This window comes from Typha angustifolia, chromosome 12 (genome assembly GCF_048772165.1).
Source record: "Typha angustifolia cultivar Huaian chromosome 12, ASM4877216v1, whole genome shotgun sequence".
Lineage (NCBI taxonomy): Eukaryota > Viridiplantae > Streptophyta > Magnoliopsida > Poales > Typhaceae > Typha > Typha angustifolia.
In genome coordinates, this window is record NC_133250.1 from 6,047,409 (window position 1) to 6,063,842 (window position 16,434).

Sequence of the window (16,434 nt, forward strand, 5' to 3'; positions counted from 1 at the left end):
ATGAGAAGTGGGTAAGGATATCTTACAATCACCCTCGAGCAAGATGGAACCGATCTAGAAAGTAGTTCTAGACAGAACTAAAGATGGAACTTGCGAAGGCAATGCTAGTCGATCTACACACTACAATGACCTGAGATTTGGATATGTTATTCTTTTAGAAGTAAGGAATCCAATGCAATCAAGATCTCGTTGTTTCGATAGCTAGATCAAAAGTTATGACTAATACAATGACCAAAGGTTAGTGGATACGGGATAGACATAGTTGATGAAAAATGAAAATATGGCTAGGGTTAGGGTTATGGAAGATGGTATAGTGGCTAAGATAGATATGGGGTACTATGTGAGCTAAACAAAGGGGAGAAGGGGACCAATTCTCTAGGTCGAGTGGTCGAACGTAAAAGAAGGGCAACGGTGGCCATGCCAAGGGTCGAGCTCGGTGTGAGAAAAGAGAACATGAGAGAGAGAGAGAGAGAGAGTTACGGCAAGGATTCAATTCATTCAACAATCATCATGAGGGGTGCTCCACAGATTATATAGTGGTTCTTTAACCGACTGGGTCGGCCTAGCTAAGCTAGCTTGTGTCATACTGACTTGAACCAAATCCTAACTAATCACCATTAGGTGCACACCACAAACATGTTTGCTGGCTATCTTACTTGACTTGACTTGGTCGACCTAGCCAACTTCGTGCATCAATCAGGGATTAGGCTCGACCTAACCGATTACAACTCTAATAAACAATTAAACCTAAACCTAACTTGATTAGTCAAATTGAACAAACTCGAGTTCAACTAATCCACATAAGCAATTACCCAAAACATAATGAGTAATCTACAAAAGCAAATTAATAAGCTGCTCATGTTCAACTTGGACTCAACTCGATTACGACTCGGTTTGTAATGAGCTAAGCCGAACCTAAATAAAAAGTAGGGCTCGAAATTTAATTTCGAGCCGAGCTTGAGCCAAGACCGGCTCGCTCAAGCTCAACTCGATAAGCTCAAAATTATATATATATATATATTAATATCTTAATCTACTCCTTTACTCTCCATTCTACACGTGGCTAAGAGTACAAAACTTGCTTAAATGCTTATACCTCATTTTTCTCTTGATACGACCAACCTAGCCTCCATTTTATTTTTCCTAGCCACCATTACTCCTCTCTCCCATCAATCACTAATTCTCATTTCCCAAACACCACTAACTCTTCAAATAACCAATCGTTCAAAAAAAAAAAAATTTGTTCTTCCTATTGGTGGCCAATCGTCTTCCTCTTGGTGGCCGATCATCTCCCTCTTCCTCATCCATCAGCCTCCTCTTCCATCGACAAGCATCATCGTCACCTCCTCCTCCATCGGCAAAACGCCACCTCCTCCTTCTTACACAAGTCGCCTCCTCCTCCTTTTCCTCCTCCTCCATTGGTCTCCTCCTTCAGCAAACCATCATCCCCATCGTCACTGCTACCTCGTTCTCCTCCTCTAACCAAGCTCAGGCTCGGTCTGGCTCGGCTCGGGCTTGAGTTGAGCCGAGCCAAGCCTAAACATTAAATTATGGTTCAAAACTAATTTCGAGCTGAGCCTAAGCTAGAGCAGGCTCGCTCAGAATCGGCTCATTTACACACTGAATAGGCACGTCCTTAACCCTCTTCCGTCACCTCAACCCAATGGGATTAGGCTCACCCACTAAGTCGATTCATAATAAGAAATGGTTTTGCCCATTATTCAATCCATACTAGAGCCATTTTCACCCGAAGGTTTTACATATCTTCGAGAGTAGGATTTCTTTTGAATAACCAAGTCAACTCGAGGCTTTTTGGGTATTATTGATTTAAAAAATTCAGCTACTCTTGTACTCCAAAGTAAGCCACCATTATTATCACACAAATATCGACAAGTACAAGAATATAAAATTAAATATCAACAGTTTCAAGCTTAAAGACACATTCAAGATTAAGAATCGGTGTGATCATATAGCAATTCACAAGACGATGCGCTAAATAGAGCCGAATGGAGAAGAAGGATCCAAATAGCCGATCCCAAATAGTTGGAACCAAAGGCTTTGTAGTCATCGTTGCTTTTATTGTAGGGATCATATAGCGGCTGAAGATAAACCTTCATTAAATAATTTCTAGTGGTAACAGAATACTTGACAGTAGATAGGAAGTCCGGTTCATCAAGAGGATCAACAACATACACTAATTAAAACCTTACAGCAAGTGGGCGTGTGATCAATAAGTTCCAATAGATAATTGCCAAAATGAGTAAATTTCATTTACCATGTAAGAGCTCACGAATGCATGAGAGTGAGTTCCACGAAGGGGTATGCCAAACAACTTTCCCGCTGCAACATTGCTGTTAACATATGAAATCCTTGATCAACATACAGCAATAAATCAAAAAACAATTACTCACAATTATAAATGCACTTCTTACTCTAACAATCGTGAAAGAATGACTAAGTAACATTTGCATGAAAGGATGATGTTGAAATGGTATCTCACATTAAAATAGGATCTGGGTGATAGATTTTATGTCATCATCTTTTTTGCACTAAATTTTTTATTGATCTTGTACTTCAGACGATCTTTGTCAGGAAGGAAGCAAGATATTGAATGAATTACATCTAGGAAAGTAGATCGTGCACTTTTGGGGGAACTTATCCGTGCTTTCTCTAACAAAAAAAGGATAAGGAAAACCTAGAAGTACAAAAGGAAAGTGATATTGCAGTTGCAAGGGCAAATCAGATTCATATATGGACTATGTTTGAACTTCTGTTTACTAAACACACAGTTATTTGCATGATCAGAGGCAACCTCTTGCCATCCATTATCCAACAAGAGTTTATGATCTATTTGAAATTTTTAGCAACAAAATGTTATCTTTGAATTTCCATTACGCTAAAGCCAGATACAAGTCTAGTTATTTCAGGCTTTCTTTCCTAGATTTAATATTTCCACATATTAAATCCTCCAAAGAAGCAGTTACCCATTTTTCAGAAAAAAATAAAAGATAGATATACAATTATCTTTCTTGCATGTAGTCAGAAATCTGAAGTAATAACTTGAAATCTGATAAGGTGTGACAACATATATTTAAAAAAATAGTCCAGCTAAGCATCAGCAGTTTGGTCAGCCTTTACAGCTAATTAACTAGTAATATAAATCTGATACAATAGGAAATTTTTAATATTTAAAAATAAAGACATTTCATGCAAAAGACAAATCCACATATCTACTCTTTAAGCGCTCATAGCTATGCAGATTAAGACCAACTCCTAAAGAACAAACATGTCCAGCGAGAATAGATATAGTGTTTGTTATTCTAAATTTTTGAAGATATAAGAACAAGAACTTCATAATAACAGGTAGCACAATGTCAAGAAGCTTATTTCTCTTAAGAGTACAAAGAATAAAAAATGGAAAGACACCTACAACATGGCACTCATTGTTCAAAAGTATAAACCTTGTTGCATCAAATCCTCCCATATAGCAATATCTTGAGGCACTTATTCCTCCATCAGGCCCCTAAGAATGAGGGAACAAAATGATGAAGATATCTATGTAGTGATTTAACAAATCTACAAAAGAAGTAAAGAACAACACCTACTTGTGCTCGCCGAAGTCCAAATTCAAGCAAAGTCTTTGACTTTCCTGCAACAAGACGGTGTCTTGCTGCATTTGTAGTAACCAAAGAGGCATAGTTGACAAGACTAAGGAAAGGAGTTTCAAGCAGCTGGACAACCTAGGAAAAAATTATATACTACAGATCTCAAAAACTGAAGATATTGCAGGCTTGCAGCAATACATCAAAGTAGAAATTGAACAAAAGAATATTAGTGTCATTCATGTAATCATGTTAACTGTTCAGGATTTTGTTTCAAGAAATATAACTTATGGAGCTTACAGCAACTGGCCCTTCAATTCTCATTAAGGGAATCTTTGGGAACACAACAGAACCCTCAGGAACAGCATAAACCTCAACCTCTGAGCAGTCAATTGCCATGAGATAACTGAAGAATCCATCCTAGAGGAAATCAGGAGAAAAAGAGAAGTTCACTACATACTTCATATGACTGGTCACGGATTAAAATATTATCATTAGCAGTCATAAATTAAAGCAGAATACTAGCAGTTAATCATGTAGATTCTTCCACTCTATGAAACCCAAACAAACAGTTTACAAACGTATTTATAATGAAACCCAACAGACAGTTTACAGAAGTATTTCCAAAGAATCAATAAATAGAGGGCCAAACTTTTCACAATATTCACAAATGCAGAAGGTGTGAAACTTTTGAAACAAATATGAATCGTGCTAGTAGCTAGTAGAGGTGTGCCACCCCATGCCAACATGCATTGCCTGTATCACCGGTATCACTTGATATGAAAAGATATGAGTGCCATGTCCTGACTGCCACTTGATACACATTTAGCTTACTCAAAACATATCCCTTTTGAGATCTCTTTGCATGTAGGGTTATTTCCCAAATCAAAAAGAACAAAAAGCAGACAAAGAGAGATCTAAGAGAAGAGAAGAGAAGAGAAGATCCAAAGATGGGAACTTCATATCACATCAGAAAATATGTTTTTCATATTTTCTCTTCCTATTTTCTTTGGTATAGAAACCAAATCTGAAATCATCCTAGATGTAGCAAATTGAAGCTAGATTTATCATTTGTAAAAGTCATTCATTGTGCTAGATCTATAAAATACTCTTCAAAACATAGAAAATCAAAGGGAAACCATGATTTTCTTCAAATTTTAAACATTATGAAATTAATATGTCAAAGTTATTCAAATTAAGCCAAATTAAGTGTAGGAACACTAGATTAACTCCATATGAGTTGATTTGAAACAAAATTTTATAATTTTGAGCTATAATTTCAGCATAATTAGAAATTATCTGATAATATTATTTTTCCCCCAAATTATGTATTGAATCATAATTCTACTTAACTATTGCTAAATATATTTTTAGCAAAATATTACAACACTCACAGAGTTCTTCCTCATTACCTACTAGAGCAAGTGAGGATAGGAGAAACCAAGGAAGGCAGAGCGAAGGGGATGAAGGATGAAGAAGACGCCCACTAGAGAAGAGCCTCTCCTCCAAGTCGAGTGGACCAGGGACTAAGATTCATGACCTTGACCAAGCCCCAGTAGACAAACCCACCCTCAGTCCTAGGCTGGGATGGTGGCTCAAAAGACACAGCAGCCGACGACAATGAGGTTGATACCGGACAAGGTGTATAAGAATTAAGAAGCAAACAAAGGACAGCATCATTCTTGAGCCCGAGGTACTGGATAAATACAGAAAGAGGTGGAAGACCAGTTCTAGGGAGACTAGGAGAGCCATCCTGCTTGAGTTGCTTAAGATGCAATCGGCTAGAAAATGGACTGGCATTGAAAAGTTTGTCATCTCAAACATGGGTGAAGGCTACTATATCTTCCGATTTTATAGGAAGGCATGGCTTTTATCCTCACTGAAGACCCTTAGAGCATTAATGGATAATTGCTGCACTTGATAAGATGGAAGGATGATTTTCATCCATCTCTGACAGAGTTTAAAACGGGGCCGGTGTGGATTCAATTACAACACCTACCCCTGCATACTAGGAGTTGGAGAACTTAATGCCCATTGATGGGTATGTCAAGAGGCCTTTACATGACGACACCACCTTGGCCAAGAATCAATCAAGGTTTGCATGTGTGTGGAGGTGAACATAGAGCTCTCGCTCAAGAAAGTTGTCTAGATTGGGCCAAAGGAGAAGAGGCACCACCAACGTGTAAAACATGAAGACTTCCCCATGGTTTGCTATGCATGTGGGGTTATAGGTCACTAAGAGGACCAATGCAAGAATAGCAAGAGGAAAGAGGGAGATAGCTCTAGTACAGCTATGGACAATCCATTGGAAAAGGATGAGAGGGTGTAAGTAAGCAAGCAATGCAGGGTAGAGCTCCAAGAATAAAATGGAGGAGAATTATGGGCCTTGGATTACAATGGCTAGGAGGCCGAATATGACCAACGAAGAGGAGTCCGCCACACATCAACAAAACCTAGTCATGGAAGAGGGGCTAACCCTAGGATGGTTCACCACCAGGCGAGCCGGTACAATGAGAGGAACTGGACCGCCAATGGGAGATAAGCCGAGTCCACTCAAACCGATTCAATTAGGGAGCGGGAATCACATGATGTGCCTTCTAATGCACGTGAGGACCGGAAGAGTGAAAAGTTGGGAAAATATCAGGCTGGAGGACGTGCAGCTCAAGGAAACCGAAAGGATGCTAAAGGTTCATCTAAGGCAGTCCATGAGCTAGCTTTACATGCGTAGGCGACAAGGCCTAGGGCTAACCTTGCTGCATATTCTGAGGGAATCTTGCGAAAGCTAGAAAAGGGTAAACAACCTCTGGAAATGATGGCGGTACATTTGCTTCTTGATCCCAAACCTCGAAGGAGGCGCCTCCGTTAACTATTCAATCTTTCTGTCCTGTTGAGAGAGTGTCCATCAATGGCCTCTTAATCATGTTGACGTTTGGTGGGTTTATGGCTAAGCCCTCGGTGCAAGTATGGACAAAGGGTGTTTCTCTAGTAGACAAGGCTCAGGACCCTATCTAGCCAGTCATAGCTGCTTCCCCACCCTCTTCAGCTGGTAGCTTCTTGGCTCTCCTCCCTCGAACTCTTTCACACCAATTCTTTCCCACTTAGTTGCTCATGAGGATGTTGTTGCCCATGTGAGATCTGCCTTACCTGGGCTCTATGGATGGCGGTGAGCTATGCTTTGAGAGCTAGATCATGCTAATGTTCCTGGATAAGGCTACCACCACGGCAATACCTATGGATACCGAAATGAATGTGGCTTTGGCAAAAAAGGCTGGCTCGATTAAAAGAGGCCAATATGCCTTAACCCCTCTAGTCTTTTTCCTTTTCCTATACTTTGGTTTAATAATGATGTGCAATCTTCAAATTCTATGTTGGAATTATAAAGGGGCATACAAGGAAGAGGGACAACATCATCTAGGAGCACAGGGTGAGTATGGTTGTCATTAGAAACTCATGTAGATTTCAACAGAGCTTCTTTGATTGTGCGTCTAGTGCATCTCAGCAATGGGTGCTCTTGAGAGATTATGGCCTAACTTTGGATATACTTGCGATCTCGAGGTACGCAATGCATCTAGTAGTCTCAAAATAGGAGAATTTCATAGATCATGTTTGCAGTGTGCAAGCATGGATTTGGGAGGACGAAAGGAGCTGTAGAGAGAGCTCAATAAGGTATCATCAGCTAATATTCCTTGGTTATTTTGGGTGATTTTAACACTTAAGGATCCTAGTTTCAACTGATCCCAAGACGGATCGACTGAAATAGATCGGGATCCTAACCCGAAACTAGTCTGCTGACTGCTTTTGGTCTGGGATCAACTAGTTTTAGCCGTATCAACCAATCCATCATGGTCATATAGATTGAAACTCTGTCGAAACTGGTTGAAATAGGGTTTTCTAAACATTTAGGTCGGATATAAATATATACGACCTAAAAAACTTCAGTAATTAATGTTCATAACTGTCTTCTTTTCGAATTTTAAGTTTTTACCTTCTATCTTTCATATACTCTCTTTCCACCCATCACATTTCACCAAACCCATCCAATGGTCAATCCAACGAGCTCTTTCAATTGCTCCACACTCCGATGAACTCAAATAAGTGTTTTTTCATTTCTCATTTCTCTCTCTCACTCACTCTTTTAACTCACCATTTCTTACCGATGCAAAACAACATTGAACAGAAATAGAGATCTCTATCTTCATTTCACTTCTGCAACATTAATTTTTTTATGAGCATAAAAATTTATAGCTCAACTTTAAATTCATCATTTGAATGAATATTTTTTTAGTTTTTAGACTTCTTATATAAGTAATTTTCTTTTTTTATTTTTCACTTGTTCTAAATATTTAGAAATTGTTTTCAAAAAATATTTGGAATTTTACGTAATAAAAAATAGTCTGATCCGATGCGATCGCCCGATACGGCTAATTCGACCGATATGTATTATTTTTTCTGGCAGTTGATCTCAATCTCAATCCAAGTTTCGAAACCTTGAAAGAAGTGTTAAATTGGACAAGGAATAGGCTAACACGAATTGGATTGAATTATTCTCCATGTGTTCCGCTAAGCATCTTGCTCAAATTGCATCTAACCACACACCTTGCTTCTGCAACTTTATTAGGGAGCCTCTATTGCATGCAAGCCTTTTAGGTTTGAGAGGTTCTAGCTTGAGATGTCAGAGTGCCAAGAGATATTGGCGAAGGTGTGGGATCATAGGCCAATGGGCAATCTCCTTCATGCTTTTAACCTTCTTATGGGTAAGACCAAGAAGGTCTTGTCCACCTGGAGTAAGGGCCATGTGGAGGATGTAGAAGCCTAGAGGGAGGAGCTTAAAACCCGAATCAATGAGCTTGAGGCGAAGGAGGCTATTAGTCTTACTTCTAAGATGACCATGTCTCTCTTCTTTTTATGCTAGATAAAGATATTCTAGCTTGAAGTGGTAGCATGAGGTCAGACTAAAATGTGTTGCAGATGGGGATATGAACACTAGGTTCTTTCACCTCACTACATCCTTGAGACGTAGGAGGAACTAGATTTCTACCATTCAGTTGGATAGCAGCATATGGGTTTCGAACCCAGATCTTATGGCTAATGACTTTGTGCACTTTTATGAAAAATGTCAGGATTGGCGAAGAACTCTATCAGGGAGGACACTAGTTGGTTGAGGCTCCCTATACTGGCTACCGAGGATGCGAGGGAATTGAAGAAGGATGTGTCCTGGGCAGAGATAAAGGCATTAGTATAGGAAATGCCTACAAGTAAGAGCCCGGGTCTTGACGACGTCCTAGTGGAGGTGTTTAGGGCTCACTAGGATGTAATAAGCCCTACCATCTATTGAGTTGTCGTGCACTTCTTCCACATTGGTAAGCTACCTAAACATTGAATTCTATTTACGTTGCTCTAATTCCCAAGCAAAACAATCCATGTTCTCCTAAAGATTTCATACCTATTACTCTGTGTAATGTATGTTATAAGATCATCTCTAAGGGTGATCTTGAACTCCAGCATCTAACCATATATGTATTACAATAAAATCCAACAGAGAGATTCTCATCGAAGACTTGGTCTCTCCATTATCCAAGAAGGATTTGTCGCCTAACTTCTCTAGCTTTGGCTACCTTGGCGTTTGTTTAAGGAATATAAAGACGAGATTGGATTAGTTATCTCGTGGGCCCACATAATCTTATAATTGGTACAAAATTAATAGATGGGATTAGGAGTCTTGGGTGGGATGATATATCAAGGGACAAGAGTTTTATTACTATATTACCCTTATATAAGAAAAAAAAATTAGATATATAAATAATAAAACTAACAATCTTAATTACTCAAATTTTATATTTCTTTTTTTAATTATTAGTATTTTATATTTTTTTTATTTATTTAAAGTATTGCTATTTTAAGAACTTAACATTTTTATTTTTTTATTATCAAATATTTTTATATAACTTATTCAATTATTCGTATTACATTTGGTTTTAATTCTGATTATATTGAATTGAACATGCTTCATTTTTATAATTACTATAATATAATTTAATGATATTTAATGATGTAATTTAAGTTTTGAAATAATCAATGATACTTTTAAATAGTAATTGATCTTACAAATTTTCTTTCTTGAGGATAATAATGTAATTTTGTTTAGTTATCCCATATATAGTCTTATATAAACCAAATAATAAATTAGAATTGTAGTATAGGATTAGTAAACCTAGAGGATATGTTATCCCATAAGATAAGCCTAGGGATGACTTATCACCTCTTATCTAATTCTAACAACCAAATGTATCCTAAAGTCCTTGTTAAAGATAAGCTCCGTAGTAACCTTACTAGCATGGAACAATCCGCTTTTGTGGTAAGCCGGAGTATTAGCAATAATATCTTGGCCGCTCAAGAGCTGGTCCATCCTGTGGCTGATGATAGTAGATCGCACCCGATGATGATCTTGAAGTTGGAAATGAAGAAAGCTTATAATTGGCTTAGCTAAGAGGTTATCTAGAAAAACCTCCTTCCTAAGAAGTTTCTAAGTAGTGTATGTGGGTCCAAGGTTGTACCAAATCACTGTCTTTCTCTTGTTGATTAATGGCACTCCAACTGTGTGGATCACTCATAAGAGGGGTATCAAGCATAATGCCCCATTGTTACCATATCTTTTCATCTTGTGTTCTCAAGTTCTCACCTCCTTACTAAACTAGAGTGTGGCTTCTAACCTTATTAAAGGGCAAAGAACAGGGAAATGGCAGCCGACCCTCACTCACCTTCTATATGCAGATGATTATCTTATTTGTGTGTAGGTTTCGAGCCAAAATGCAAGAAATATTAAAACTGTGGTAGATCATTACTATACCCCCACAAATCAAAGAGTTAATGTGACCAAGTGTTCAATGTATTACTCACCTTGGTTGTCTACTCAAGTCAAGGCCAGACTGTGTAGAAAGTTGCACATTTCTAAGGGGGCATTCCCTTTTACCTACCTCGCCATTAAAATCTCTTTTAATTGTATTGGTGTTGATAGTCATAAGGAGTTGATCCACCAGGTTGAGGGTAAATTGGTTGGCCGAAAAAGGGACAACCTCTCTATGACGAGAATGCTTACACTTATTAATTCTATCCCATTTCTAATTGTCAGTTTCGATACGATAACCTGACTTTTAAACGAGCTTAGATTTAGTTTAATCAGATTTAGGTTAATTTAGGTTATAAACAGATTAATCCATCTAACCCGATTATTAAACGGGTCATGTTTGTGTTTATTATCTCAACCCACTTAAAACATTTATGACATGAGCCGTCGACTCATTTATGACACGATAATCCGTTTATGACCCGATTAACTCATTTATAGCCCAATTAACATATTTATTAAATGAAAAATCCATTTATAACCCAAAAAAACATTTTTATAACTCGAAAAATACCCTTTTATAATCCAACTAATTTATATAAATTTCAATAACTTGTGCCACCTTATAACTCGTTTATAACCCATGTAACCATTTAATAAACGGATAGTGTTCATGTTTACAATACCATGACCCAACCCAAACCCGACTATCCAGACCCAATTGTCACCCCTAGGTAACAGTAACCATGCACGTGAGCAAAGAATCAAGATGAAGGCTATTATTGTAGCTACCTTATATTCAATTTGGAAAGTAAGGAAATCTAAGGTGTTTCCATGAGTACAACTCCTAGACAAATAGCATGGAAGAGTCTAAGCATGGCTAGGGAGTATTATGACGCCAAGAAGGGTTCGGCTGATAGTACACAAAAGGTGTTGGTGACTAAAGAGAATCCCCCTCCACTAGGTTGGGCCAAGATCAATGTGGATGGATTCTTATGACCTATTGGCCCGACAGCGCAACATAGAGACTCTAATGGAGATCTGTTTCGTGCAGGGATCAATTAGGTGGAGGTGTGGCCGACGCTGGCAACGGAGGCAAAAGCTACACTGAGGGGCCTGAGAGTAGCTAAGGAGACAGGGCTACATAGAGTTATTTAGGAGCCAGACTCTTTGGAGCTGGTTTGCATTTTTAAGGGGTCGAAAGATATCCTGTACCACATTATACACTATGTACAAGAAAGTTTTAGAATAATATATTTTTTGGTGACTTCAAAGTTATACACAAGGTTCCTAGTATTGGGATCGGGATCGGAATCGAGATCAATATCAGCTGTCCGAAAAAATGATACGTATCAGTCGTCCTAAAAAACAATACATATCGGCCGTATCAATAGTATAAATTGCTCGTATTGAATAGGATTATTTTTTAATACGTAAAAATTTCTAAACATTTATAAAAAATGAGAGGAAAATAAGAAAATACAAATTACTCACATATGAAGCCAAAAAACTTAAAAAATGTATTAACCTACTTAAAATTCAAAATTTTGATGAATATCAAGCTCTCTCTCTTCCCTCCCCCTGTCAAAGTCCAAAACAACCAACTTAAAAATTACTCACAGGCAAGGATCCCATTTTTCCTTTACTTCTTCCCCCCCCCCTCTCTCCCCCTTCCCCCTCTCTCAGGCTCTCAGCAACTAGTGTTGTTGCTTCACCGCAACAGCAACAGTAAAGGTCATCAAATCTACTCAGTGCAAGAAGAGAAAGAGAGAGGAAATGAGGGAAATTAAAAACTAAAAAAAATTAAAAAAAAAACTCATCCGGGGTCGCCGGAGGTCGAAGTTTGCAGGAAATTTCTTCAATATTCAAAAAACTATTATTCTTCAATATTCAAAAAAAAAACTATTATTCTTCAATATTCAAAAAAAAAAAACTTTGCAGGAAATTTCCTTATGATTTCTCTAGTAAGTTGTTGTTTAGGGTGAAAGCTTCAATTGGAGATACAACCATACACCAAATTGAGCAAAAGAACAAAGAAGAGATAATTGAAACCAGTAAGCAAAATCCCAAAATTAAAGAAGATTACACATCTACCAATTCAAGAATCATTGCTAAGTGATGCTAGATTGTACTGTTAGGTCATAGGTTCCTGCCACAAAGGGGATTTTACTGTTGTGGAACTCACTTGGGAAGGTTCGGCGGCATGGGTTCAAGAGAAGGTCTAGGATTTGAGAGTAACCTTTCGGAGGAAAGAACAATCCAAACCCTTAAAATGTGGTATGTTGATCTAGGCTCACGAACTAACAATCTAACCTCGAATTCTTATAACCTTACAAACAAATGAGTTGTACCCCAAGAGCATCCTATACTTTTTTTCAATTTTGAAATTGAATCCTTATTTGCTATTGCAACATGTATCAACATAGTGACGCTATGCCTAACATGTGTTGGTGTCCAACAGGCAATGTCACAGACACAGCAACCAAGTTATGTATTCATGCTTCATGGGCATGCATCTACCCATGAATATGTTTCATATTCACGCCACAATAGTGAGTTTCTTATCAAAGAATGCACTTCAATCATATTTTAACATGACATGCTTTTAATACATACTAAGAGAAGTAATCATCAGTATTAACAACACCAATATCAAAATGCATGATCTTTTCACTAGTTATTGGTTCAAACTAATTGATTATAAATAGAATAATCATTTTATATGTGGGTTATTCCAATCATTCTTATAATTCTTGCCAAATGGAAAGCAAATAGCTAGAAAATTTAAACATATTACAACACTAATAAAATAAATTTTAAAAGGGCATCTCAATAAACAAAGTTCCTGCCTACACAAAATTCAAAGAGGGAAGATGTACAAGCCTTACTTGCCACACAAAAATGAAAATTGTTATGATACATGGCACGATGCATTGGTTATACCCTATTTTAAATAATCCTAAATTCAAACAACCAATTTAAATAAAGGATGTGATCTAGATACTTTTCGGTTATTTCTTTTCTATTTGCCTTTTTAGAAACATCTTGCTAAATTTGCACAATGGCAGTATAATAAAAGTTGGAAAATCCAAGGCCCAATGATTGAGTTACCGTAACCCCAATGGATCCAAGGTAGAACAATATTATAGGGTAAAATAAAGAGTTAAGTGTCATAGATAATAGCAAGACTATCAATACTAGAATAAGAAGTAAAGAACTGAACCAAACCTCACAGGTGGGCATGGCAAATCGTAGGAATGAGATCTCTTCCTCCTTTATTTTGAAATTAGCAATAAACCTTATGCATTCCTCAAGACCACCAAAGACAGTGTATTCACCTCCAAAGGGATTTTTGCGGAAGTATAGATCGAAGCTGAAATATATTTGAACCGACAATCAATGTTACCAGGTCAATATAAGGCCACCTATAAATATCTTTTGAGTGACCAAACCATGTGCAGAACAGAAGTCACAGGAGCATGTGAGGACTGATATTAGATCAATAAAGAAGGGGAAGCCAGATTTTGTCAAGGGTTGGTTGTGCCCTGGGAGCCTCTTGCCATACAGGCCATACTAGAGGAATTTTTATGGTCTCTCCAATGTGCCTCCAACCTAGCCTAGGCTACTTATCTCGCTTCATTGTTATTTAGGAAGATATTTAAAAGCTTCTCACAAATTTAATTCTAGGTAAATCTATAAATAATACCCTATATTATATGTTTATCATCATTTACATCGTCTTTTAGACCTTCATTGTCCAACCCCTGCCTTTGCTTTTATTGCGTAAATTATGTTTTGACCTGAAATTAGCTAACTTATTGGGATAGAAAGAAAATATTCCTATTTTCTTATCTGAGGAATGCAGTTACTTTACCCCATGTCTGTTGAAACTCTCAGCAAACCAACAGGAGGGTATTTGTTAGACAATAAAGTAAGGACCATGAAGGTTCAAACGGCAGGGGGTGGTAAACGATAATGAACGCATAATGCAGGATGTCATTTATAAACTTTCCTGTTTTGTACAAAATCTGATCTATAGACAGAGTAAAAAAGCTCCCTTTTCATACAACGGAACGGCTAAACTAAGGTAAAGAATGGAAAGATAGATAACATTTGTCCATTCCATAAGTACCTCATTCAATGTTAAGGAACCTTCAGTTGATCAATCAAGTTAGCAGAAAGAATAAAAAAGATTAGAAATACCCGATTTGAAGAAACTAACAATCAAGAACACCAATTTCAAAATCTTCTCAACATCGAAAAAGCATTTAACCCACGAACTAAATAAAAGACACAAAAGCCTCATCTGAGTAGAAAAGAGGAATCGCACGAAGCTTACACGCCTCGATCGAGATGCTTTCCGGCCTTCCAGTAGGCGTAGGCCATAGTGAACTGGTAGAGATCGGTGAGGAGTGGCGTCACCATCGGATTCGTCGGCAGAGGAATCGATCGCGTCTCCTCCATCGATCCGTTCGGGATCACGATCGACGCTGAAGCCGATTCCATCGGCTATTTTCCTCTTCTATCTAGGGTTTCGATACCTGCCCTTGCGAGAAAAGAACGAGAGGAAGCGAAGAGCCGAAGACGGTGCCGATAACGAGGGTCACGTGGGTACTAGTTTTCTTTATTTCTCTTTCGGCTTTTTTTTTATCAAAGCTAGATACGGGCTACAAAAAGTTCTACCCTAGCTAGAGGCACTTAAGCTTTAAGGTATTACTAACTTTTAGTTAATATATTAAGCTGATCAATTTAAGTTTTAAGCTATATTTATAATCGAACTATTGCTTTAAATTAAATAACGCTAAGACATCACTCTGAACCATCGTAGTGTCAGGTTGCTCCTCTAAGTTGCCTGTATCATTAGACTATCAACTAAGCTAAATTAAACTATTGAGTCAAGCAAAAAAACTACTGAATAATTTTCTTCACAATAATTATTTTGAATTGGAGTCGACCCTACAACTTACTTACCAACTTTATAAGAGATAGTTGGTCTTTTTTTTTTGTTATAGAGTTACAAACAAATATAAATGAAGATAGTGAGAGAAGTATCATGTTGGTCTAAAATAAACATCAAATAAAGAAAATTTGTCAAATTCCAACCACTCAAATATATAAATATAATATCCAACAAAAAAGGGATATGGTGTGAACAAGCCCCTACAACTTCTAAGAAACGCTCTTTATAATAAGAAAAATATGACATTAAACTTGATGGGCACAAAAAAATCTAGAAATAAACTAGCCTCGACAACAAAACATAAGCAAAAGGGTCTGATGTTTAGTAACTCCATCATAACTTTCATTATCGCTAACATGCATAGTTCTACATTTACAGGGAGGAAAAGGCATATTAAACAATACAGGGAGTCAATTTGAAAAATAAATAACAAATAAACTCCAACCACTAGCGAATGACGAGAAGGGGAAGGCAAAGTGTAGACCTATGGCTAAAAAAGTGGTCTAGAAAATGTTACCACAAAAAATCGTTAAACTCAAACATTCTCCAACTACCAGCCCCAAGCCATGTCTATTGGCCAAAGTCGACAGGTAGTGCTCGGTGTAACACCTTAAAATAAATATAAAAATTGCACGCGCTAGTCACATGCTTTACTATCTTTTTCTTCCCTACTCTTCTGATATTAACCCAAACAAAACCCTAACCTCCACCTTTTCTATAAATACAAAATTATTATCATACACCTGACCCTCTCCTATTCTATTCATCATCTCCTATGTTGTCATCTTCTCTTTACTCTCTATCATTCATGTTATTCGATAATAGATTCGCATCACTGAATCATCGTTAGATCTTATAGATGCCACCATCGACTCATCAGTATGTGTTCTTCATCCTTTTTAGTTTAATTTCATTAACTATTATGTGTTCAACCATCAATTTTGTGTTTACCTTCATCAGCAAAATTAGTCCAGCGATGCTCTTCGTGCATCCCTGTTCTTACCCAAAAAGTTTCACCTAGGCATTCC

At 37.5% G+C, this 16,434-nt stretch overlaps 1 protein-coding gene across 2 annotated transcripts in view; it reads right to left on the minus strand.

Moving 5' to 3' along the window:
* Positions 1–15,055, minus strand: part of LOC140772107 (nicotinate phosphoribosyltransferase 2-like) — a 29,971-nt gene extending 14,916 nt beyond the window's left edge. Inside the window, exons 1-6 of one of the 2 annotated variants that reach the window (XM_073114007.1) lie at positions 14,786–15,055; positions 13,675–13,819; positions 3,903–4,022; positions 3,606–3,740; positions 3,462–3,523; positions 2,276–2,351 (exon numbers count right to left, since the gene is read on the minus strand). In XM_073114007.1, coding sequence (XP_072970108.1) covers positions 2,276–2,351; positions 3,462–3,523; positions 3,606–3,740; positions 3,903–4,022; positions 13,675–13,819; positions 14,786–14,952 — 705 coding nt within the window. In that variant the 5' untranslated portion in view covers positions 14,953–15,055. The remainder of the gene's footprint in view (positions 1–2,275; positions 2,352–3,461; positions 3,524–3,605; positions 3,741–3,902; positions 4,023–13,674; positions 13,820–14,785) is intronic. The other variant, XM_073114008.1, reaches the window with a different exon arrangement.
* Positions 15,056–16,434: the final 1,379 nt, after the last annotated feature.